The sequence below is a fragment of the Achroia grisella genome, unplaced genomic scaffold (genome assembly GCF_030625045.1).
Source record: "Achroia grisella isolate CSIRO2021 unplaced genomic scaffold, CSIRO_AGI_Agris_v1 utg1086, whole genome shotgun sequence".
NCBI lineage: Eukaryota > Metazoa > Arthropoda > Insecta > Lepidoptera > Pyralidae > Achroia > Achroia grisella.
In genome coordinates this window covers 2,702,827-2,726,405 of record NW_026712572.1, presented here as the reverse complement: position 1 = coordinate 2,726,405, position 23,579 = coordinate 2,702,827, and the positions used below count along the sequence as shown (strand labels likewise).

The 23,579-nt window shown below is 37.6% G+C and overlaps 2 protein-coding genes across 2 annotated transcripts; both read right to left on the bottom strand.

Annotated features, from left to right (window-relative positions):
* Positions 1–239: 239 nt before the first annotated feature.
* On the bottom strand, positions 240–14,016 carry LOC131842989 (putative phospholipase B-like 2). The gene is made up of 12 exons (XM_059191587.1): positions 13,647–14,016; positions 12,314–12,442; positions 11,891–12,005; positions 10,981–11,075; positions 10,185–10,343; positions 8,722–8,842; positions 7,335–7,439; positions 6,357–6,463; positions 5,193–5,309; positions 1,948–2,107; positions 1,019–1,166; positions 240–388 (listed from the first exon to the last, which is right to left on the bottom strand). The coding sequence occupies exons 1-12, from the start codon at positions 13,838–13,840 to the stop codon at positions 240–242; spliced, it is 1,599 nt and encodes a 532-aa protein (XP_059047570.1). The 5' UTR covers positions 13,841–14,016.
* A 795-nt stretch (positions 14,017–14,811) lies between these two features.
* LOC131843453 (uncharacterized) lies at positions 14,812–23,365 on the bottom strand. Its single transcript, XM_059192101.1, has 7 exons — positions 23,160–23,365; positions 22,403–22,498; positions 21,641–21,812; positions 20,468–21,203; positions 17,614–18,148; positions 15,828–15,933; positions 14,812–15,108 (listed from the first exon to the last, which is right to left on the bottom strand). The coding sequence occupies exons 2-7, from the start codon at positions 22,491–22,493 to the stop codon at positions 14,883–14,885; spliced, it is 1,866 nt and encodes a 621-aa protein (XP_059048084.1). The 5' UTR covers positions 22,494–22,498; positions 23,160–23,365; the 3' UTR covers positions 14,812–14,882.
* Between the last annotated feature and the right edge of the window lie 214 nt (positions 23,366–23,579).

Here is a 23,579-nt window from a genome sequence, read left to right as displayed (position 1 = left end):
AGTTTACCTTATAGATATTGCAATACCAAATACACATAATCTTCTATCAACACATACAGAAAAAATTACTAAGTATACTGTATTTTTAGTTCTATTGCTAGCAATAGAACTAAAAATACAATGGCAGGTAGAAACAGTGAAAACTCTCCCAATTATTATTTCGTCCACAGGTCATCCCAACATCCCTACACACTAGCCTCAAGATATTACAACTTCACGTATTGTTAAGTATGTTATACTCACGCAAAAGGCGGCACCCCCCTGGAGATGTTGTGTGGGGGGCTGGAGACTGCCACGAACTGGTGCGTGTTGCGAAGGTGCGCGCTGGTGATCTTAGCGTCGGTGGCGCCGTGGCTGCGGTGGCCCAGCGTGCGGAACGGGTACGAACCTGAAGGACCACAATGGAAACGCATTCTTTATATAGTAGATATTCTGTTTTGTATGTGTAGTATATGTGAGAAAGAGAAGGAAGCAGTATCAGTCTCGCGGAACCCCAGTAGTAGTATAGGCACAGTAGGGCGGGCGGCACTGACCCCAATAGTACAGTAGGCACTGTAGGGTGGGTGACACTGACCGTTGGCGGGGTTGAGGTCGTTCCTGGTGTAGGGTGACACTGACCGTTGGCGGGGTTGAGGTCGTTCCTGGTGTAGGGTGACACTAACCGTTGGCGGGGTTGAGGTTGTTCCTGGTGTAGGGTGGGTGACACTGACCGTTGGAGGGGTTGAGATCGTTCCTGGTGTAGGGTGACACTGACCGTTGGCGGGGTTGAGATCGTTCCTGGTGTAGGGTGACACTGACTGTTGGAGGGGTTGAGGTCGTTCCTGGTGTAGGGTGACACTAACCGTTGGCGGGGTTGAGATCGTTCCTGGTGTAGGGTGACACTGACCGTTGGCGGGGTTGAGATCGTTCCTGGTGTAGGGTAACACTGGCCGTTGGAGAGGTTGAGATCGTTCCTGGTGTAGGGTAACACTGACCGTTGGAGGGGTTGAGATCGTTCCTGGTGTAGGGTGACACTAACCGTTGGCGGGGTTGAGATCGTTCCTGGCTGCAATGGCGTTGCAGGCGCTGTAGGGCGGGCGGCATTGTTCGCAGCGCGACAGCGGGTCGTGCTTGTAGTCGTTGTACCGCATCGTCTCGTACATGTCCCGGATGTTGTGAATGTTCGCCTGAGAATTATTTGACATTGACAATCTCTTTACACGACACAACCTTTCACGCATGATCAGACTGACACTGGTGTTCTATAACCCATTGGGGGTGGGGGAGGTGACACTGACCGTTGGCGGGGTTGAGGTCGTTGTTAGTAATGTGGACTCATGACCCCATTACTAGCAATGTACCATGTCAGGTTGACCTCCACGCGGTTCCCCTGGAAACCATCGTGATAAATTTCTGGTAAATATATGCCCCGTCAGCGTAAACCGTTAGCGCAGGCGGGTGCACCATTCCATTATCATCCATAAAAAAAAACCATTGGGGGTGGGGAAAAGGGGATTATTAGTGATGTGGTCTGGTGATCTTATTGCTGGCAATGTACCATGTCATGTTGATCTTCAAGCGGTTCCCCCTGGAAAACATTGTGATAAATTCTTGGTGAATTTGTTACGATGGGCTAACTGACCTAACCTCATGCTCATCTTATCATCCTCCACTGGTGCCGCCTGCGTAAACCGTTAAAAAAAACTCATTGGGGGTGGGGAAAGAGGATTGCTAGTCATGTGGACTGCTTATCTTATTGCTAGCAATGTAGCAATGTATCAGGTTGACCTCCAAGCGGTTCCCCTGGAAACCATCGTGATAAATTCCCAGTGAATTTGTCACGATGGGCTAACTGATCTGACCTCATGCTTCACTGGTGCCGCCAGCGTAAACCGTTCGCGCACAGTTCCATTATCATCCATAAAAAAAAATGCAGTCAAAGACTATGTACGTGTGTAGTGTACTTGCCTGCTTCTGCTTGATGATCCTGGCCCTGGGGTTGGTGTTGTATCCAAACCAGTCGCCGTACGTGCGTACGCGCTCGTTGCCGCCGCTCATGTTGAACACCGTCGGGAAATACGGTATGTTGTACGACGGGAAGTACGTATCCCTCTTCAGTTGCTCAGTTCTGAACAGATAATTTCCATCAATCCATACTCACCGTTGTAACTGGCTAACGAAGAAACGTTTTATATTCTAAATTTGTATTTAAAATTGATAGTTCCTTTTGTAGATTCTTGTTTATTACTTCACTTTCATTCTATTCTGTTATGTCAGTAGTCTATCTTATATATAAAATTCTCGTGTCACAGTTTTCGTTCCCATACTCCTCCGTAATGGCTTGTCCGATTCTCATGAAATTTTGTGAGCGTATTGAGTAGGTCTGAGAATCGGCCAACATCTATTTTTCATCCCCCTAAATGTTAGGTAGTCCACCCCTAAATCTTTTATTTTATTTTGAGGCAAAACAACGTTTGCCGGGACAGCTAGTATTAATATATATTTTTCTCCGTTTACCTAGTCTTTTTTCTTATTACTATATGAATAAACTACAACACTCACAACCCTTCGCGTTTATAATATTAATACGATAATTAATTTAATAAGCAAAGAATAGAATAGAATAGAAAATCGTTTTACAAATAAACTTAATTTAAGCACTTTTGAATAGTCAACAATGTTTTATAAATCTACCGCTTATTCGGAAAGCTGTCTCATCACAAGAAGAATAAGCAAGAAACTTGTGTGTTGCTCTTTTAAACAATCCTTGTAAGTTCACATTTTACAAGTCGAAACGTGTGAATACAAACTACCAACCAGCACTAATTTATTAGGGTCGAATATAAATCTAAATATACATAACTCAAAGGTGACTGACATAGTGATCTATCAACGCACAGCCTAAACCACTGGACGGATCGGGCTGAAATTTGGCATGCAGGCAGATGTTATGACGTAGACATCAGCTAAGAAAGGATTTAGACAAATTCCACCCCTAAATGAAAGTTTGTATAAATCTTCTTAGATTTTGTACGCCCTAATTTTTTGCACACGCTAAACAAAAGTAAAGCCGCAAAAACTACACCAATCTATACATATAAATAAAATTGGAGTGTCTGTTTGTAATATTGAAATAACCGTTTTTTACTATATGCATATGAATATATATATAGGGTATATATACCAAAATAACAATATTTATAATTTTTGTCTGTCTGTCTGTCGCTCTGTTTGTTCCGGCTAATCTCTGAAATGGCTGGACCGATTTTGACAGAACTTTTTTTGGCAGGTAGCTGATGTATAAGGAGTAACTTAGGCTACTTTTATTTTAGAAAAATAAAGTTAAAAACCACGCGGACGAAGTCGCGGGAACAGCTAGTTAATAATAATAGTTACTACTACGCGAGCGAAGCCGCGGGCAAAAGCTATTACATAATAAGATCAGTCGTAGAATTTAAGTTTTACATAATTACTATTGTATGAGTCTGCTGTGACCCACACAATCTGGATGTTATGATGAAAGAAAGAAAGAAAGAAAGAAACATATTTTATTCAGTGCAATGTAAAAAATGCAATATAAACAACAAACGAAAAAAAAGTACATATAATTAAACTTAATTTACCATAATAAAAAATAAACATAAAATAATCATTTTTTACATCCAAAAATGCACTGATGTGTAAATGTTAAGTCCGGGCTACTTTCCAACTTGATATATTGAGTACACGATGATTGCGTGTGGACTGATGCTTGCTTGTGTCAGCGTAAATTGGTAAAGTCGCAATAGTCTCCCTTGTTAGAAACATAGATGGCGTTACCTCAGCGCCCCACCTACCGTACTTTGTAGATAATAGTTTTTTTTTTAACTACTTAACTTTCATGGATTATTGGAGCATTCAACGAGTAGCGGTTGCTGTGTGAAGGCATTGGACAATGGAAGTAAAAAGCTCATCACTAACCTAGGAAGTGAGCGCAGTGGTGGCTGGCTCATCCGTCATACTCGTGAACGGGTGCTGCTTGTGTGGACTGGTCTGCTCTAATCACTAGGACTTATTTTCTCTTATTAATTATTTAACCAGTTGTTGTGTATTGAATGTTTTTTTCTATTTTATTATTTCATTGAATTAGTGCTAATCGGTAGTTTGTATTCACACACTTAAACTTAAATTGTAAGTAAGAATAAATTATTTAAAAGAGCAACACACAAGTTTCTTGCTTGTTCTTCTTGTGATGAGACAGCATTCCGAATGAGCGGTAGATTAAAAAAAAAATGTTATGACTATTCAAAAGTGGTTCAATGTAAGTTTATTTGAATAAATGATTTTCTATTCTATTCTATTCTGAAGCAGGTCAGTTTCACTTAATTTAATGTTTATATGCTTAGTTTGTGTAACATTGTAGTGGTATTCATTATGTACTTAGATTGTAAACGTGTATGAAGAATAAACTTTATACGGAAAGTATGATTTTGAGTTTCAATTATATCAACTCCTTGCACTTGTGAGTATTTGGTGTACTCTTGGGAAAATGGTATGTGTGGGCGTTATATGGACGCGGAGCGGTGTAAAATTCTGACGGCTGTACGGTGACGCAAAGTACTATATTATATTCATTTTTAAAATCAATAAGGACCACTAGTGTAGTTGTTAATGAAATCAATATTGTTTGGGAAACTACTCTGCTACCAAAATGTTAGGGAATTTACTCTCTGTATATATATATATTTTATTATAATTGTACCTTCCTCCTTTTATTATTTATTTCATGTTATTATTTACTTAAATACACCGCCCACTAATCTCTGTTTGCCCTATGGTCGACTGGGAGAAAATGCCTTATGGTGTTAAGTCCGCCATATGCACCTTTATTTTGTTTTATATTTGTGCATGAAGTTTTTATAAATAAATAAATATATATAGGGAAAAATAAGGAAGCGTCAGTCATTTACCTTTATGGTTCTGCGGATTTCTTGGGCTTCAGGGTCTCGAAGGTATCTTCGCTAGCTTTCCAGTTTCACAGTAGGTTTAACACAGTTCTAATTTATTTCAATTCACAACACAATGCGCGCGCGCGTCAAGGCCGCTGTACGGTCCGTTTAGTACTAGGGGAGGGAGGGGAAGGGCCCGCGCGGGAACAGAAAACTAACGGACTCTAATATAATAATCTGTGCTTACGATGATACAGGGTATATTTTGAACAAATATATACTAACAGATCTGCAGACTCCGTGTAGCCAGGCAGCTGCTCTATGACCCACAGGAGGCCGGGCCGTATGGATCCCTTCACATTGGCCCCGCTCGCTGTAAACTTATTAAAGTCCACGATATACCTGCCGACAATTACACAATATTTGTTAGATATATTCTTTACTAGCTGTGCCCGCGATTTCGTCCGCGTGGAATAGTGACGTTGACCAAATAAAGATAAAATATTTAATAATCTCACGCAAAACAGGTAAAGAAAATAGTTTCATCGTTCTAGCTTCTAAAAAGACGAATTTCCATACAATCTTTCATCCCCTTATTTATTTTACCCCTTCAAGGGTAACATTTTCACAAACTTTGTGAATAGAATAGAATAGAAAATCATTTATCCAAATAAACTTACATTGAAGCACTTTTGAATAGTCATAACATTTTTTTTTAATCTACCGCTCATTCGGAATGCAGTCTCATCACAAGAAGAACAAGCAAGAAACTTGTGTGTTGCTCTTTTAAATAATTTATTCTTACTTACAATTTAAGTTTAAGTGTGTGAATACAAACCACCGATTAGCACTAATTCAATGAAATAATAAAATAGAAAAAAAACATTCAATATACAACAACTGGTCAAACAATCAATAAGAGAAAATAAGTCACAGTGATTAGAGCAGACCAGTCCACACAATTGTATGTCATATTTATTTATATTTCATCAACAGCTTAAAAAATATTTTCTAGCTTCTAGCGCAAAGGTTCCCAAACTTTTTTGTGTCGTAGACCCCTTGCCCTATTTTTCGGTTTTGGGTAGACCGCCTATTCTTACCTGGTATTGATTTTTTTGTAGATTTCAAACTGTAGTAAAGTTTAGTGTTAAAAACAACAAGATGACCGCTATCGTAGACCCCTTGCACTTTGTCATAGACCCCTGGGGGTCAATATAGAACACTTTGGGAATCACTGTTCTAACGCTTTAACAAATTTACTATTGATAGTCTCAGGTGTGATTCCTTGGTGCAAACATTTGTAGTCATGGTCTGGCTGTTTAATTTCTTTAATTCCTTTATGCTTCACTGTAATCGTATAAAAAATCTTACATAACGATCTTACTTAAAAGCTAAATTAGATCTGCAATTAAGAAAGTAGATCGTTAGTTAACATGACAACAAACTAACCACTGGTTATTGTATGTGCCGCTGTTGTGTCTTCTGAATATCTCGACCCACTCTTTGCCGTTGCGAGCCAAACGATTCGCTACCATCGACCTCGCGTACTCTAGGATCTATTAAAAAAAAAATCAAAATTCAAAATATCTTTATTCATGTAGGTCTATTACAGACTTATGATATGTCAAATCTACCGTCAGTTCGGAATGATTTCGAGATGAGAAGAGCTGACAAGAAACTCAGCTCGTATTCTTTTCAAACAAATGTACATGTTTACAATAATACACAGCACCCGTTCACGAGTATGACGGATGAGCCAGCATTGTACTCAACCATATTTGAGGGAGCACATCGTCCCGGCCCACCACGCCGCCACAAGTTTGAACTTTATAGCGAGCATGACTGTTTCAAGTTACTCCACTATTTCAATTATTTATAACAAAAGTTCCTAACCATCAGTCTGGGCGTTACCATGTAACAATTACTTTGCTTTTCATTGTTATCGCCTATTCTTTGATGGCCTCGGTGGTCTCGGCGACTTTGTACGCGTGGAATTTTCTTTCTTTCTTTCTTTCTTTCTTTCTTTAAAAATTGTAAAAAAAAATATTTCGGTATATGTACCGTATTTATATTCATATGCAAGTAGTAAAAACGGTTATTTCTCTATTACAAACACACACTCCAATTTTATTTATATGTATAGATTTAGTAATAAGTAAAGTAATAATAAGTAAGTAAGTTATTTAATTAGAATAACGCTTTCTAGTTCTACCCAAAGGTTAGCTGGTAGAGAATGCTATATGGCATTAAGCTCGCCTCTTGTACACTCTTTTAAAGTGCAATAAAGAATAAAAAAAAAAAAATTAATTAGTATTTAGAAAAATTCTTTTATTGTAGAAAACTAAAGTTAAATTCGACGCGGACGAATTCGCGAGTACAGCTAGTTCTTGAATAAATAATTTATCTATCTAAATAGAACCTACATACCTGTCCGACGGGCTTGACCAGTTCGAACAGCGTCCGGTTACTGTTGCCGATGGTGGTCTCGGCTGCCACCAGCCCTGATGATATCACATAGAAGTCGTCCGTAGACTGTACACAACACACATGTCAACAAAACTACACATGTATAAATATACATAAAAAGAATTAAAGTAATGGTTTTGGAAAAGGAATCTTCGATATATGCGACGACCTCGGTGGTCTAGCGGCTAGCACACCACTTTACGACGATGGTCGCGGGTTCGATTCGCTGCACGGCACAAACATTTGTATTCATGAGTATGATTGTTTGTATCGCTCTGGGTGTTTTCTATGTATAATTACGAAATGTATGTATTTACTAAAAAAAATTATTTAAGTATATGTATCAGTTATGTAGTACCTATAACACAAGCTTTAGCTAGCTTAACTTGGGTCTAGATGGCGCTGTGTTAATTGTCCTGAGATTATTATTATTATGTCTATAATTTAAAAAACTAAATTCCTCTTTTTTTGACAACAGCGCCCTTGGCAGGGGGTTCCTGGGGGCTATCGCCATTTGAGATATTACCCCGCGAGAGGGTGTCGAAGTACGAAAACGAAAACTGCGGGGTAGGAGAAGGGGACCGTTTAAGTATTACGTAAATAGATTTATTACAATTATTTACCCCCCTGATGGGGGGGGGGGGGGGGTAAATAATAAATCTATTAATTTTAATTACAATGATTTACCCCAATTATTATTTATTACAATTTTAATATTATTATACTATTAATTATAATTTTAATATTATCGTGTCAGCAGAAGTAAGCAAGGTACTTACCCCCTCCCCCCATGCTTACGTAAACATTTTTCAATTAATGTATTGTTTTTTTAGCGAAACAATGTGAGGGTTGCCATCGCATAAAAAAGTAAATAACTACCGATGACGTAATCATCATTTAGACTCCCCTACCCCCATGTCATCCAAAATAAGCAAAGCAAGACCCCCGCCCCCCTCCCCCCATAGTGCTTACGTAACTTGAACGGCCCCAAAGGAATATCGCCCTGAAAAAGGCAGGTGATAGCACTGTATGACAGTCGCAAATAGATTGCAGCGACGAATTTACGTCAACAAATGCGGTCTGCAACCCGCAACCCTAGCGCGTTCTCTCATTATACAAAGTACACTTTGTGAAGTTGGACTACGCACTGTATCGCTTTCAACAATTTGCGCAAGTGGGCACTAGTTGCGGAGCTCACTCAGGAGACTCGACGGCGGCCCGGAATCCTACAGAGGATCACACGACCAACGGTAGATTCAGCAAGCAAGAAATTGGAAAGCCTTTCCTATTGCCGTCGACCCCGGTCCCGTCTGCACGAGAAATGAGTAGGTAGGTAGGAAGGTAGCACCTGTACGAAGCCTGGGTATGAGGTGAACGACATCTTGTACCCGGGGATGCGGCGTTTACTGCCCGACGATATGCGGTACTTCAGCACGTACATCTTGTGAAACCGAAGCATAGACTGGTAGCTGCACAAATCATAAACAAAATAAGTATAAAATCTCAAACAAACAAGAAAAAATTGTCCCCAAATATGACGCTACTTCTTAAGTTAGATTAAATTTAGTTTAATTCAAATTAAATCAAAAATATAAAAAAAAACACAATAAGAAGTTAAAATAAGTCTAGTAGCTTTAGTTTAATTCAATTTAAATCAAATCTTTATTCACGTAGGTCTATTACGGACTCATCATCATCTGCTTCTTCCTTATCCCATTTATTTGGGGTCGTCGTAATATGTTTTTCGCTTCCATTCATCCCTGTTCGCAGTCATCGCGTTATTTACTTCCTTTCTTACCATATCATCTTTCACACAGTCCATCCATCTCTTTTTCGGACTCATATGATGTGTGAAATCTACCGTCAGTTCGGAATGATTTCGAGATGAGAAGAACTGACAGGAAACTCAGCTCGGATTCTTTTCAAATTAATATTATATATGTTTACAATAATACAGATTCATTTTTATATTCAACCAACGACAACATACAATACACTTTCAGTTAATCTACACTGATAATCTGAACTGATCTCCTTAAACCCGTTTTGCTTCCTATGATTGCGGGTTCGATTCCTCGCACGGTGCAAACATTTATATTCGTGAGTGTGTCTGTGTTGATGATCTATGTATATTACGTAAGTGTGAAATACAAATTAATCTGTCACTGTATCATGAGTATAATTGCTTGCATCGGTCTGTGTGTTTACTATATATAATACTACTTACTCGCCACGGCTTCGCACGGGTGTACATGTATTATAGATATAAACCTTCTTCTAGAATCACTCTATCTATTAACCGCTAAACAAAATCCGTTGCTTAGTTTTTAAAGATTTAAGCATACATAGGGATGGACAGATAGCGACAGTGAATTTGTTTTATACTATGTAATGAAGTATGTATTTACGAAAAAATATATATCTATGTATTTGTATCAGTTGTCTAGTACCCATAACAAAAGCTTTAGCTAGCTTAATTTGAGTCTAGATGGCGCTGTGTGAATTGTCCGGAAATATTATTATATCTAATAATATCTCCGGACATTCATTGGGGATTGTTAGTTATGGGAACTAGTAACTCCCATATTAGGTCGACCTCCACGCGGTTCCCCCTGGAAACCATCGTGATAAATTCTTGTTGAATTTGTCACGATGGGCTAACTGACCTGACCTCATGCTCATCTTATATCCTCCACTGGTGCCTCGCCAGCGTAAACCATTAGCGCAGGCGGGTGCACCATTCCATTATCACACACAAAAAAAAATCTCAGGAAGGTTACACAGCGCCATCAAATGACATAAAAATATAACCTGTTCCAGGTGACGTGTGACGTGTACAAATTGCTGAGATCAGGCAGCAACTTGACGAGGCCGGTGCAGTGTTCAGGAAACAGCATACCGTCCGGAGACACCTTCGGCATTGACAGCGCGAACGCCAGCTCGTCTAAATCTCCTAGCATGTTAATCCAGCTGTAATAGAAATATAAATTATCTTTATTAAAAAAAAAATATTATAAGCAATTTGGATAGTTTTTTTTTATTCTATCACTCATTCTGAATGCAGGCTCAGATCAAGTAGAACGAGATATTTTTTAGGCTGTTGATAAAATATAAATATGATTCTCATAAATGAAAAGATTGTAAAAAAATAACGTTAAAATAAAATAATAATAATAATAATAATCTCTCTCTCGCTGTTTCTCTCCCTGGGGCCCTGAATCTCATGACAATTCACACAGCGCCATCTAGACCCAAGTTAAGCCAGCTAAAGCTTGTGTCATGGGTACTAGATAACTGATACAAATATAGATATATTTTTCGGAAATATGTACATAAATATTATACATAGAAAATACCTAGACCGATACAAATAATCATATTCGTGAAACAAAAATACAAAATGTTTGTGCCGTGCGAGGAATCGTATCCGCGACTATCGGATGTAAAGCGGTGTGCTAGACCGCTAGACCACCGAGGTCGTCAAATAAATAAATAGCAATGTGACTATTCCACGCGGACGAAGTAGCGGGCAGAGCTGGTTTGCCTATATAAATATAAAAATAAAACGACAAGGAATTCTAACATAAAATTTAGAAGAAATACTTACATAATATCTCTTATAGTGAGTAATTCATATGCATTCTTCGTCGCCTCGTTATAGCCAACAGCGAGCCCCTCCAACTGAATGTAGTATAATTTCATCTAAAACCAGAATACTAATTTAAGCAACTTCAAAATTATAACAAGTTGATTGACGATAGTTATACACAGTAGGAAATATCTATATATGTTATAAATCTATATAAATACTTGTATAACTCAAAGGTGACTGACATAGTGATCTATCAACGCACAGCCCAAACCACTGGACGGATCGGGTTGAAATTTGGCATGCAGGTAGATGTTATGACGTAGGCATCCTAAGAAAGGATTTTGATTAATTCTTCCCCCCACGGGGCTAAAATAGGGGATGAAACTTTGTCAATTTTAAACAGATCGGGCTGAGACTTTGCATTCATAAAACTACTATGACGTAGGCATCCCATAAGAAAGGATTTTTACAAATACCACCCCTAAGGCGATAAATTGACGCGAGCGAAGCCGCGGGCAAAAGCTAGTCAATCTGTAAAATTGTTTAATAATTTACCAATACATTTAAAAACTGTTTATAATTTCACATTGTTTAAGACCACCTCCCGTCCGAATCATCCCCCGTCCAATTCAAACGAGGATCGATATTACGACGTCCTGAGCCGAGGTTCGAACCACTAGCGGTGCCCTCAGACTAAAGTAGTATCCCTCAGGCGGGAGTTGGCCTTCAGCCGCTCCATAAGTCCTTCCTTGGTTTGGAGTGCCATCTGCACTCGCCCCCTATCGTCCAGTGAAGCTGTAAAGGCCAGCTGCGTCCAACAGCATTAGAGTAGTCCGAAAAAATTGTTTAGTGAGTAATAGGTTTTGATCAGTAAATATGATTTTAACAGATGTTTTGTATTTATTTAAAGGTAATTCTAAATTACCTGATACCAATATGGATCCTTGGGATTTTTCTGTATCATGGATGAGATGTAGGCCTCGTTTTTGTCCACAAAGTCTTCTATCAGACTACACACATCCGTTTTATTGTAACAATATCTGTGAAACAAGTTTGATATGTAATCTACTAAGATTATATTATATATATATATATTATATATATATATATATATATTAATATTAAAAATTCGTGTCGCTTTATTCCCTTACTATGCTAAACGACTGAACAGATTTTGATGAAATTTTATATGTATACTCAGTAGGTTTGAAAATACATTGTTTTGAAAATACAAATTAATTATTTTATCTTTTTTATTACATAATTCAGTGTGTTTAACCACAACTTAACAAGATTAAGTAATGAAGCAGAGTAATCTGTTACATGCAAGTCTAAAAATATTGTGTACCCTTTAAGCATATTCTGCCAGTGCATCCATATGAGGTCCCTGGTGAGGAATCCCTCCAGGTAGCCTGCAGCGTACGCCTGCTTCTCATCACTGGAATCTTCTGATGTGTGTAACTCCAAGTATGCCCAACTATATAATAATAATAATAATAATAATATATCTATTATTCTCCACAAAAACATACATAATAAAGTGCTGTAGAGCCTTTGAGGCATGTAAAATGTAAAAATACAAATTTGTGGAGAACTGGTGCCTGTACTAAGTATCCGATGAACCTTTCATGGGTCACCAGGTCCCGCCGCTAGAACTTCATGGCAAAATTTATATGTAGATACATTTAGAACAAGGTCCATCCCACCACTAGAACTTACATGCCGAAATTTATAAGTAGGTACATTTAGAACAAGGATACAAGCACCAACATCATATTACATTACCTATTGATTATTATTGTTGTATAACAATAACTGTGTGTATCTTTTATTGTCACCCTCAATAAAACTTTTATCAAAAAAGTCAAATATGTAGGGCACTCAAATATTTTTTTTTGGGAGTTGGGTATCTGCAATCAGTACTGGTACTATAAGCAGGTGAGTTAAGTGTAGGCGTGGGAGGATCTCTATCCTTTGACAAGGTTTTCACCCAGCTCAAGGATATTTGATCTTTTGAGCACTCAAATATAATCACTCTACATAAGCCTCAACACAAACATTCATATTAAAAAACATGATTCTAAAATCCAAACATGTTTTAATCCATAATAATTATATTTTTATACATAAATTAAGTGAAAGGAAAGTTTATTACAGGTGATGAAGATTTAAATAACAGAATAAATAAAACTATATGTATTGTGAGTATGGATGGAAGTTTGTTACTCTTTCACGCAAAAAGTACTGAACGGATTTTAATGAAACTTTACAGTAATATAGGGTTGTCAAGCTTAAATTTAAAAACTGAACGCAGAAATAGTGTTGCAATAGATATATTAATATGTAGTAAAATTCAAGTAATTAATAAAATCAGGTCTATTTAAAAGTAATTTGTTCAATTCAACAGTTTTTATTAAATATTATACTGTTGAAAATCAGTAATTAGGAGGCGCGCATATTTTAAAAACCCAGGACCCTGCCAAATAACTATTCAGGACTCCCCAGGAAACTTCATAAACTAGGACATGTCCTGGGAAAACATTATGGTTGGCAACTCTACTGTAATACAGCTTATACATCAATAATATATAGACTATAAATTTCATGCGGGTGAAACCGCGGGGGCACAGCTAGTTATTTATAAAATTATGACCAAGAATATAAAAAAAAAACATACATACCCGGTACTGTTGATTTCATTCCGGTACGTAGCTTTGGCGACATGCAAATCCGGGATATCGGCATAGTAGTCACTTACAGATATCTCTGCTTTGTTATCAACCCACGTAATAAAACCATATTTACAATCACATCCCGTAAAAAACACAATAAATAATATAAAAAAACTAGTTTTTAGTCGCCACCTAGAAGCCATTATTACCGTCAAAATATGAGGTAAATGAACTACTAGCGAATTAAAAAACAAGTTAATTTGTAATAATAATCATCTAGAGATAATAATAAGGTCAGAGTTGTGCGAACAAAGAAATTATGATAATTATTTTATTTATGTATTCAAAATTGACGCGTTAGGTCGGAGGTCGTGCGTGATACTTGCCAATGACAATTTTGACATTGACATTTTTTTCAGGACTTTGACATATCTCAACGGCGATTTTTTTAAATTGGATATTTGCCTTTTCAGGCAATATTTAAACTGTTTTATATATTTTAAATGTAGAGACAGAAGAACTATTTCTACTATGAATATAAGCAGTATACTATAAGAACTGTTGAAGCCCTATGGGCAGGACGATTTACATTGAAAATTGAGTCTTATCTAGGCTGTAAGGCACAATAACTTACCCTAACTTACAAACTAGTATATTTGGGTATTTTTATTGTTTTCCTCCAACTATGGTCGAATTTGTTAGAGGTAAAATATTATTATACGCTTTTTCCCACTCTCATTCCCTGACTACTGAATAGAATAAGCTCATCATTGCGGGTCTAGATCTTCTTGGACAAGCTCTGCTTAGTTTGGCTAGATAACGCTGTTTGAACTGCTCAGAATTACTTTTATTATTATTGCGGACCAATCTAAGCTGCTATGCTGGTGGTCACTCTATTCTTTAAAAATGAATCTCTATTACTGTAAACATGTACAGCCATATTTGAAAAGAATACGAGCTGATTTTCTTATCAGTTCTTCTCACCTCTAAAGTACGGCGGTATATTTGACATATCATAACAATATGTAATAAACCTACATGAAAAGATATTTTGATTTTGAAGCCATGTTACTAGCACCGATTATTATTAAATTATAAACTGTGGAAACTAGTCAATAAAAAGCTGATGATATAAAAAATAATCATTACATGTACATATAATAATTTATTACACTAAAATTTAGTCTACCAGTCACATTCATTAATTCTAATCACAGAACCACAATATATTCACAATATATCTGGTCAGGAGGCGGATAGTTTCATGCCGACCTCGCTACACTTATGGTCGATCTCCCTCAACAAGTACGGGGTGCGTTCATGCGCCGGCGCAGTGAGCCACTCGTTCATGTTCAGAGGGACTGCTATGTAGCCCTGCTTCTCTAATATGCTCAGGACTAGTCGGAAGATCCCGCGGAGCCGGTTGCTATTCATTGAAAAACAACCTTGGCTGAAGTTCATAATGCACACCCTGAGAAAAGAAAAAATAATGTAGTGGTTTGGTGTAGGTAACCATAAAACCACTATCTTAGTTGTATTTGTGGAGCCTTTATTCGCAATAATTTACAGATTCTATAAACAAAACATTAAAGTTGCTGTACTACGTAATCAGGTGGCAAATACAGTGTATTTAGATGGCAATACTAGCTCGCTCCCGTTCGCACTGAAGTTATAATCAGTGCGCCAGATCTCTCCGATCGATTTCCCGTCCAATTCAAAGGGGGATGGAAATTATGACGGCCTGAGCCGAGATTCGAACTCGTAGTGGTGTCCTCAGACTAAAATCATATCCGTCAGGCAGGAGTTGACTTTCAGCCGCTCCATAAGTCCTTCCGCGGGTTTGGAGTGCCATCTGCACTTGCTCCCTATCGTCCGGTGAAGCTGTAAAGGCCAGATGCGGCCAACAGCATTAGAGTAGTCTAAAAAAAATACCTTGCGCCAGCAGTTAGCGCGCAGCTATATTGCATAATCGGATACAAATATAGCTGAAAGACAGTGATTTAAGAAACTCAACGATTTATCAAAATTTATATGGTAAAATGGATAATAACTGAGAATATTTGTAATCATTTGTGAGACCACAAATAATGGGCGTGGAATTAAACAAAATAATATAAATAAATTAAGTAATGAAATGTACTTTTGCAAAATAACATTTACGACGTCAAAATATAATATATATACACTTACACAAGCGATCCTGCAGGTAAATGTAGTTCTTCTAGGGGCACTTTACTATCATCGCTTCGTGACGGCAAATTAACAGGGTAACCATTCTTCAAACATAGCAATAGATCTGAAAACATTAACCATAGCCCCTTATTCATAACTAGCTTTTGCCCGCGGCTTCGCTCGCGTTAATTTATCCCCTTAAGGGTAAAATTTATCACAATCCTTTCTTAGAGGATGCCTACGTCATAGTAGCTTTATGCATGCAAAATCTCAGCCCGATCGGTTTAAAATTGACAAAGTTTCATACAAACTTTCACCCCCTATTTTATTCCCTTGGGGGTAGAATTAATCAAAATCCTTTCTTAGCGGATGCCTACGACGTAACATCTACCTGCATGCCAAATTTCAGCCCGATCCGTCCAGTGGTTTGGGCTGTGCGTTGATAGATCACTATGTCAGTCACCTTTGAGTTATATATATTTAGACTAGCTGTTCAGCGCAACTTCGTCTGCGTCACATTTGCCGTTTTTGCTACATTTTGCAGTGCTGCGCCACTGATATTGGTCGTAGCATGTATAACAAAACAGCCCAGAGCGTACCTCGGTAAATAAGCTATCTAACGCTGAAATAATTTTCCACATACAACCTAAGAAAGTTGATGTAATAATAATAATATTATTCTATATATATCAGAAATTTTCTACAAACAGATTTTATAGAAACATAGTTTCTCTGTTTTTATAGAAACAGAGAAACAGGCTGATATTTTTAGTATATTCACCTCAAAATATAACTTTGCTATGTACTTGGCTTAGGCCCGTATATACCAAAATTACCAGTAGAAAGCCGAACAAAAAAAAACATATAGCTGAGAGAGTGAGACGATAGCTTAAATTATAATAATAATAATAATTAAAGCTGAGAAAACAAAACATACAAATAATAATAATAATAATGGGGCCTGAACCCCGGCCGACTGTGCTTCTGCCGGGGGTATGTTGCTATCTCCTCTCCTTAAGAGGGGAGAAGAGAATTTTTGGAAAAAAAAAATATAATAATAATTATAATAAATAAACTGCACCTTAATAAAACATTCTTCATTGAACTGCAGAAATCTACAGTATTAGATACATGCTCTATAGTTAGAAAATTTTTAAATAGTCCAATTCCTAACATTCACTGAATAAAATAAAATATAAGAACAAGAGATTTGGTAAAAAACCCGTCTTTGTCTCTACAAAACCAGCTATGCTGAGAACTATACTATTATTATTATTATTTTATGTTTATAAAATAATAATAACAAAGAATTGACACAGCGCCATCTAGTTCAACCAAGCAGAACTTGTGCTTTTTTTATCCCTGGACAATCAATCTGCCGCCTAGTCCTAGGCAAAGCAGAGCTTGTGTTATAAGTAGTAGACTACTGATATAAATTCTTAAATACATTTTTATAGCACACAACATACATAGAAATGACAACCTCGGTGGTCTAGCGGTCTAGCACACCGCTTTCCGACCGATGGTCGCGGGTTCGATTCCTCGCACGGCACAAACATTTTGTATTCATGAGTATGATTGTTTGTATCGGTCTGGGTGTTTTCTATATATAATATGTATTTTACAAAAAAAATATATCTATGTATATGTATCAGTTATCTAGTACCCATAACACAAGCTTTAGCTAGCTTAACTTGGGTCTAGATGGCGCTGTGTGAATTGTCCTGAGAAAAAAAAAATCAATAAATTTTTTTTCAAAAAAGAATTTCTTTAAAACATGTAGTAAAGTTGAATAATATGATACCTGCAACAAATCCACTTGGTAGTATCACATTCTTCATCAAGTACTCCTTATTCCCCAAACCTCGAGCTAAGTGTTCCTCCAGCAAACTAGTCATAGAGTGTACCGGGTACAGTGCCTTTGCTTTCTCCAGCACATCTTGGGGTATGCTAACTCGATCAGTATGGAACGACCTCACCGCCTCATACAGTGTCAAAATCTGAAGATAGTCTAATGTGTTGTAGGCTCTAGACAAGTATTCTTTGAGAAAATCTTTGGAGAACACTTTGTCTATAAGTTTGTCTTCATAGTAACCTAGAGACGCCAGCTCTAAGCATAATTTTGTCCAAGGCAGTGCAGCATTATTGGCACTTAGTACTGGGTTTAAGGAGATCTGTCTTTGCAGTTCAGCCCATTGGTCAGGGTCAGGAGTGTAGTTGTTGTTCGAAAGGCAGTTGATGAAGCCGAAGAGTATGTTGGTGCGCGCGTTTGCGAGGGTCACAGGGCTGGAGGCTGCTAAAGTGCAAAGGTATTCCACCAGGCCGAGGTGAGTGTGAGCCTGAAATAATGAGGTAATTAGTAAAACCAGAAATAGTATAGTTAGACATTTCCAATGTCTAAAAATATGTAGTAGGGCTGTTTGCTTCTTTTGGACTAGCTGTTCCCGCGACTTCGTCCGCGTAGAATTTAACTTTATTTTTATAAAATAAAAGTAGCCTAAGTTACTCCTTATTGCATCAGCTACTTGCCAAGAAATGTTTCGTCTAAATCGGTCCAGCCATTTCAGAGATTAGTTGGAAAAACAGACAGATAGACAGAAATTGTAAAAAATGTTATGTGTAAAATGTGTGTGCATGTAGTAAACACCGGTTATTTCAATATTACAAACAGACACTCCAATTTTATTTATATGTATAGATTAGAGTAATATAAAAATACTAGCTGACCCCGAAAAATTTGTTTTGCTATATAAATTAAATTCGCTACTAAAAAATAGGGGTTGGTGGAAATTTAAAGTTGTAATAATTTTTTAATACAACATTATAAAAAAAATTGTCGAAATTTTAAAAATATTTCTTCGGGTGAGCCAATCTTTAACCACCACCCCGCACCACTAGGGGTTCGAACCTCGAAGCAGGCCGTCATAATTTCGATCCCCTTTCGAAATGGATAAGAATGGTGACCGTTAAAGTTTTCTATTCAAATATCATCATCATCATCACTTCAGCCTGTGTATCGACTGGATATAGACCTTTCCCAAAGACTTCCACCATGTGCAATCTTCGGCCTTCCGCATCCATCCACTCCCTGCCACCTTCGTGATGTCGTCGCTCCATTTTGCAGGATGGTCCGAAACGCATTCGACCCATACGCGACCTCCACTCCAAAACCTTTCTTCCCCACCTATCACAGCTGACTTGGCTGATATGCCCGGCCCCCTGCCTCTAGAGCTGACATACTTTGACAGCTATAGCGTCCACTTTGGCTCTCGTTGTTGTACGCTTTGATAGAAAACTTTAACGGTCACCATTCAAGTCACCTCCGATCTGGGGATCGATTCCCCGATCGGAGGGGAATTGAATGGTGACCGTTAAATTTTTCGACTCAAATATCATCATCATCATCACTTCAGCCTGTGTATCGACTGGATATAGCCCAAGGACTTCCACCATGTGCAATCTTCGGCCTTCCGCATCCATCCACTCCCTGCCACCTTCGTGATGTGGTCGGTCCATTTTGCAGGATGGTCCGAAACGCATTCGACCCATACGCGACCTCCACTCCAAAACCTTTCTTCCCCACCTATCACAGCTGACTTGGCTGATATGCCCGGCCCCCTGCCTCTAGAGCTGACATACTTTGAGAGCTATGACGTCCACTTTGGCTCTCCGTCGAATTTCCTATATACATATACGGTCGCGGGTTCGATTCCTCGCACGGCACAAACTTGTATTCATGCGTAATGTATGAGTCTGGGTGTTATCTATGTATAATATGTATGTACAATATTTACGAAAAAAAATTTTGTATTTGTATTTGTATATTCTATACAAATATTAGGGGCCGTTCAAGTATTACGTAAGCAGATTTATTTGATTTTTTACTCACAAACATGATGGCATCAATACATGTAGTATTCTTTATAGTAAAATACTTAAATTTATTATTTTAATCGATTTGCTGTGAGGAACTGGTGTCCGAGATAGGCATAACCTGTAATACAGATCACCAGCCCCCCAACCGAAAATTGATATAAATTATACTTATACAACGTTTAGAGATACAAAGGAAAAAAAAAACGAAAAAAGTAGTAGGCAAATGAATAAAGTAGAGAGTACACGGTTGTGGAAAGAGAATGTTGGAATACCATTGAGAAGGGTGGGCCTATGTGTGTGTGTACGTGTGTGTGTGCGTGTGTGTATATGTTTGTGTGTGTGTGTGTGTGTGTTTGTGTGTGTGTGTGTGTGTGTGTGTGTGTGTGTGTGTGTGTGTGTGTGTGTGTGTGTGTGTGTGTGTGTTTGTGTGGGGGGGTGGGGGTGGGTGTGGGGGGGGGGGGGGGGGGGGGGGGGGGGGTAAATAATTGTAATAATTATATCCCCCAACCCCCTTGTCAGTAAAAAAAAGCAAAGCTCTTACCCCCTCACCCCATGCTTACGTAAACATTTTCCAATTGATATATTGATTTTTTAGCAAAGACAATGTGAGGATTGCCATTCGTGTAAAAAAGTAAATGACTACCGATGACGTAATCATCATCTAAACTCCCCCACCCCCATGTCATCCAAAACAAGTAAAGCAAAGACCCCCCCCCTCCCACATAGTGCTTACTTAATACTTAAACGGCATCTAAACAATAATATAAACAACAGCAACTTACGATCCTGGACAACACCCTCGCCACCAGCAAGCTCTTTTCAAAACCAATATTATTGTCCACCACGTATTCTGCTATTGTATCCATCAGCTGCTCATGATAATACTCCTGATGCCTCTCAAGCACACGACCCTTGATCTTTGCTGCTGTTTTCAAGACATCCTCATATGTCAGATCATTCATATGCTGTGAGAGGATATCATAGCATATATGGAGAAGTTGGACTCTCGTTGGAAAGACTTCTATTGTGCAGTTAATTTGACATAAAGACCATATTATAAACTTTGCTGTCTGAGCATTTATGCCCTGATCATGTAAGAGTAGTCCAGTCACTATATTATTTATACAGCGATCTGGAAGGTCGTGCCTGCAGCTGTACGCCAGCATATCCCGTAAGAGTGGGAGATCTTCATTGTCTATTTCTAAAGGCAAGTGAATTTGAAATGCCAATGGCAGAGCCAGTTTCAAGGCATCCACCAAATGGTTTTTAGTGTCAAATTGGCCTAGGATGAAGTCTAGGAACATAATCTGTCTGATGTTGATCATGTTGATGTTACATCTGATCATTTGAAGTAATGTCTGAACAATCAAGGAGTCGACTGGAACATTGAGGTAGGACAGCACTTTGGTAGCTTCTACCGCCTCATTAACATCTAGAGCTGGAGCATACCTCTTAAAGTTCTGGCAGAGAACCGTGAATGCTGGATTTTTTATAATATTTTCTACATCTTCTTGACATCTACAAGAGAGTATGTAATTATTATCCAGAAGATCACACGAATAAACTGGTGGAACCAAAAAGAAATTAGTCCTAATAACAACAGCATAAGTGTGCTCAATGAATATTAGTGATGAGGAGTTATGGGTCCATTGAGAGCAATGTACAAGGTTTGATCCATCTTCATGTGGTTCTACGTCAACTTGGAAACCATGGTAGACATAGACTTAAGTCGGCAACATGCATGTGACACCTCAGGTTTCCATATGCTATGGTAACCCTTTACCATCAGATGGGCCATATGCTTATTTAAGTTGTAGAAAAAAAATCTGATAATCCACGACTGATGCCCCGCTAGTGTATACCTATAGCGCAGGCAGGTGCATCAATCAATTACTATTCAATAAATAATAAAGGTCCCCATAACTAAAATTTATTATACAGTAAAAGTGACTAACTTCCCCGATTTCTGCAGCTCAAAGAGGCTGCGTAAAGCTTGCATCATGTGCTTATATGTCATAGCTGGAAGATTTGTCTGTACAGCTGCGAGCAAGTCACTGGTGCTCGGAGCAGACTTGATGCTTGACATCACTGTATCTGTAATCCTGCTGCGACTCAGCTCAGTTGAAACTGTAAAATATTGTCTACAATAATACTAGTTGTGAGCTGTGACATTACCTGTATGGAATACAATATCATTTACTGATAAACTGGTGTGACAATGCAGACAATTTATATTTCAATTTTAGTTCATATACTCTTTAAGGTATTTATAAAATAGGTCATAAATGAAAAAATAAAAATATGTGCTAAATATTAAAAACAAAATGTTATTGATATATTGAATCAACTTCAATCAGATTGTAAAATATATCTTATATATAAAATTCTTGTGTCACAATGTTAGTTACTCCTCTGAAATGGCTGGAGCGATTTTTATGAAATTTTATATGCATATTCAGTAGGTCTGAGAATCAGCTATTATCTATTTTTGTGATAAGGGTTGTCCACCACTAATATTTTTTTTTAATTTTTGGGTCAAAATTTCATTTATAATTTTTTTTGTGACTTTAAAAAATACATACAACACCAAATTGTCACCCTTCTATCACCAACCCCTATTTTTAATTACTTAATTTATATGGCCAAACAACATTTGCGGCGTCAGCTAGTATGCATATAATAGGTAAAAATAAAAATTTTATTATTAATAATGATACCAGAAGAGCTGAATCTCTGAGATTGTAGAGTTTTAGTGAGTGGTCGACTTCGCAGCACCCCTCTCCACACACTCTTTAACAGAAATGTCATTATGTCTGAAATAAAATATTATTCCAATTTTAATATTTAACACACAAATTAAAACAGGTCTACTGTACTTCCAATGGTTGCAGGCAGCCCTCTTTTCACCCATTGGGCCCAGTGTACACATGCCCAGGGCCCCACGATGGATTGGGGCCCCCTAGTCTAGTCCCTACTCCATGACCAAAACTATAACCGATAGCTACTACTACTCACGCCTGAAAATTAGTCTTACCAAATGGGTACAGACTATGGTCAATTTGTTAATTTTTTATAAATAAATGTCTAGCAAGAACTTGAACCCCTCATCATATAATGACTTTTTAAAATGATCCCCACATACATCTCTAAAGAGTCATGTTAAAAGATGACTGTGTATTGTAACAAAATAGTGTTTTATTACTATGGTTATAGGCGCCCCATTATTCTAATAGGTGAAAGAAGGCCTGGTTGCACGTTCAATTCCTCGAACTGTACAAATGTTTGAATTCATGGGTATGATTGTTTATATTGGCTCAAATTTCAAATTTGAATTTGAACTTGTTTGCCATTTCTATTTCTGATACACTAATAGGTTATGGTATACAATACATAATAACACGTATGATATAAATAATATTCTTTATTCATTATCGTGTTAATTTAGCATACATTTCTTTAGTTTTAATTTCATACCTTCTAAATAAGAAATTATGCAGTTTATTAAAGTAAAATATTTTGAAATCGCCGTACTTTTTTTAATGGTCCAATTATACCATATACAAAATGTCAAGAATATTGTATAAATAAATAATATTATCCATTTATCAAATATATTGGTAGAAATTTATAATTGTAAAAGAAGAATAAGTATAAATTGAAATTCTGCTTCGCGTGGAATTTGAAATATTTGTGTTTAATGACTGTTTGACTGAAGCAAATTTACTGACGTATCGTTACACCAAACAACGTTCGTGTGTTAGTGATTCACATATTATAATTATTTAATCACTACACTACAATATTGTGTAGTCATTAAATATCCGTATAATTAAATAACTATAAATACATTACAATATTTATTATAGTATCAAAATGTATAGTGATTATTTACTC

What these genes read in the sequence shown, in the direction of transcription:
- LOC131843453 (XM_059192101.1), bottom strand. Translation starts at nt 22,493, where the DNA reads ATGACATTTCTGTTAAAGAGTGTGTGGAGAGGGGTGCTGCGAAGTCGA. An exon ending in CGAGGGTGTTGTCCAGGATC is followed by an intron (nt 18,149 to 20,467) that starts GTAAGTTGCTGT and finishes TCATTATTTCAG; the next exon opens with GCTCACACTCACCTCGGCCT. An exon ending in TTACCTGCAGGATCGCTTGT is followed by an intron (nt 15,109 to 15,827) that starts GTAAGTGTATAT and finishes TTCTTTTCTCAG; the next exon opens with GGTGTGCATTATGAACTTCA.
- LOC131842989 (XM_059191587.1), bottom strand. Translation starts at nt 13,840, where the DNA reads ATGGCTTCTAGGTGGCGACTAAAAACTAGTTTTTTTATATTATTTATT. An exon ending in TGGCAGAATATGCTTAAAGG is followed by an intron (nt 12,006 to 12,313) that starts GTACACAATATT and finishes CTTGTTTCACAG; the next exon opens with ATATTGTTACAATAAAACGG. An exon ending in GGCACATACAATAACCAGTG is followed by an intron (nt 5,310 to 6,356) that starts GTTAGTTTGTTG and finishes AATTGTCGGCAG; the next exon opens with GTATATCGTGGACTTTAATA.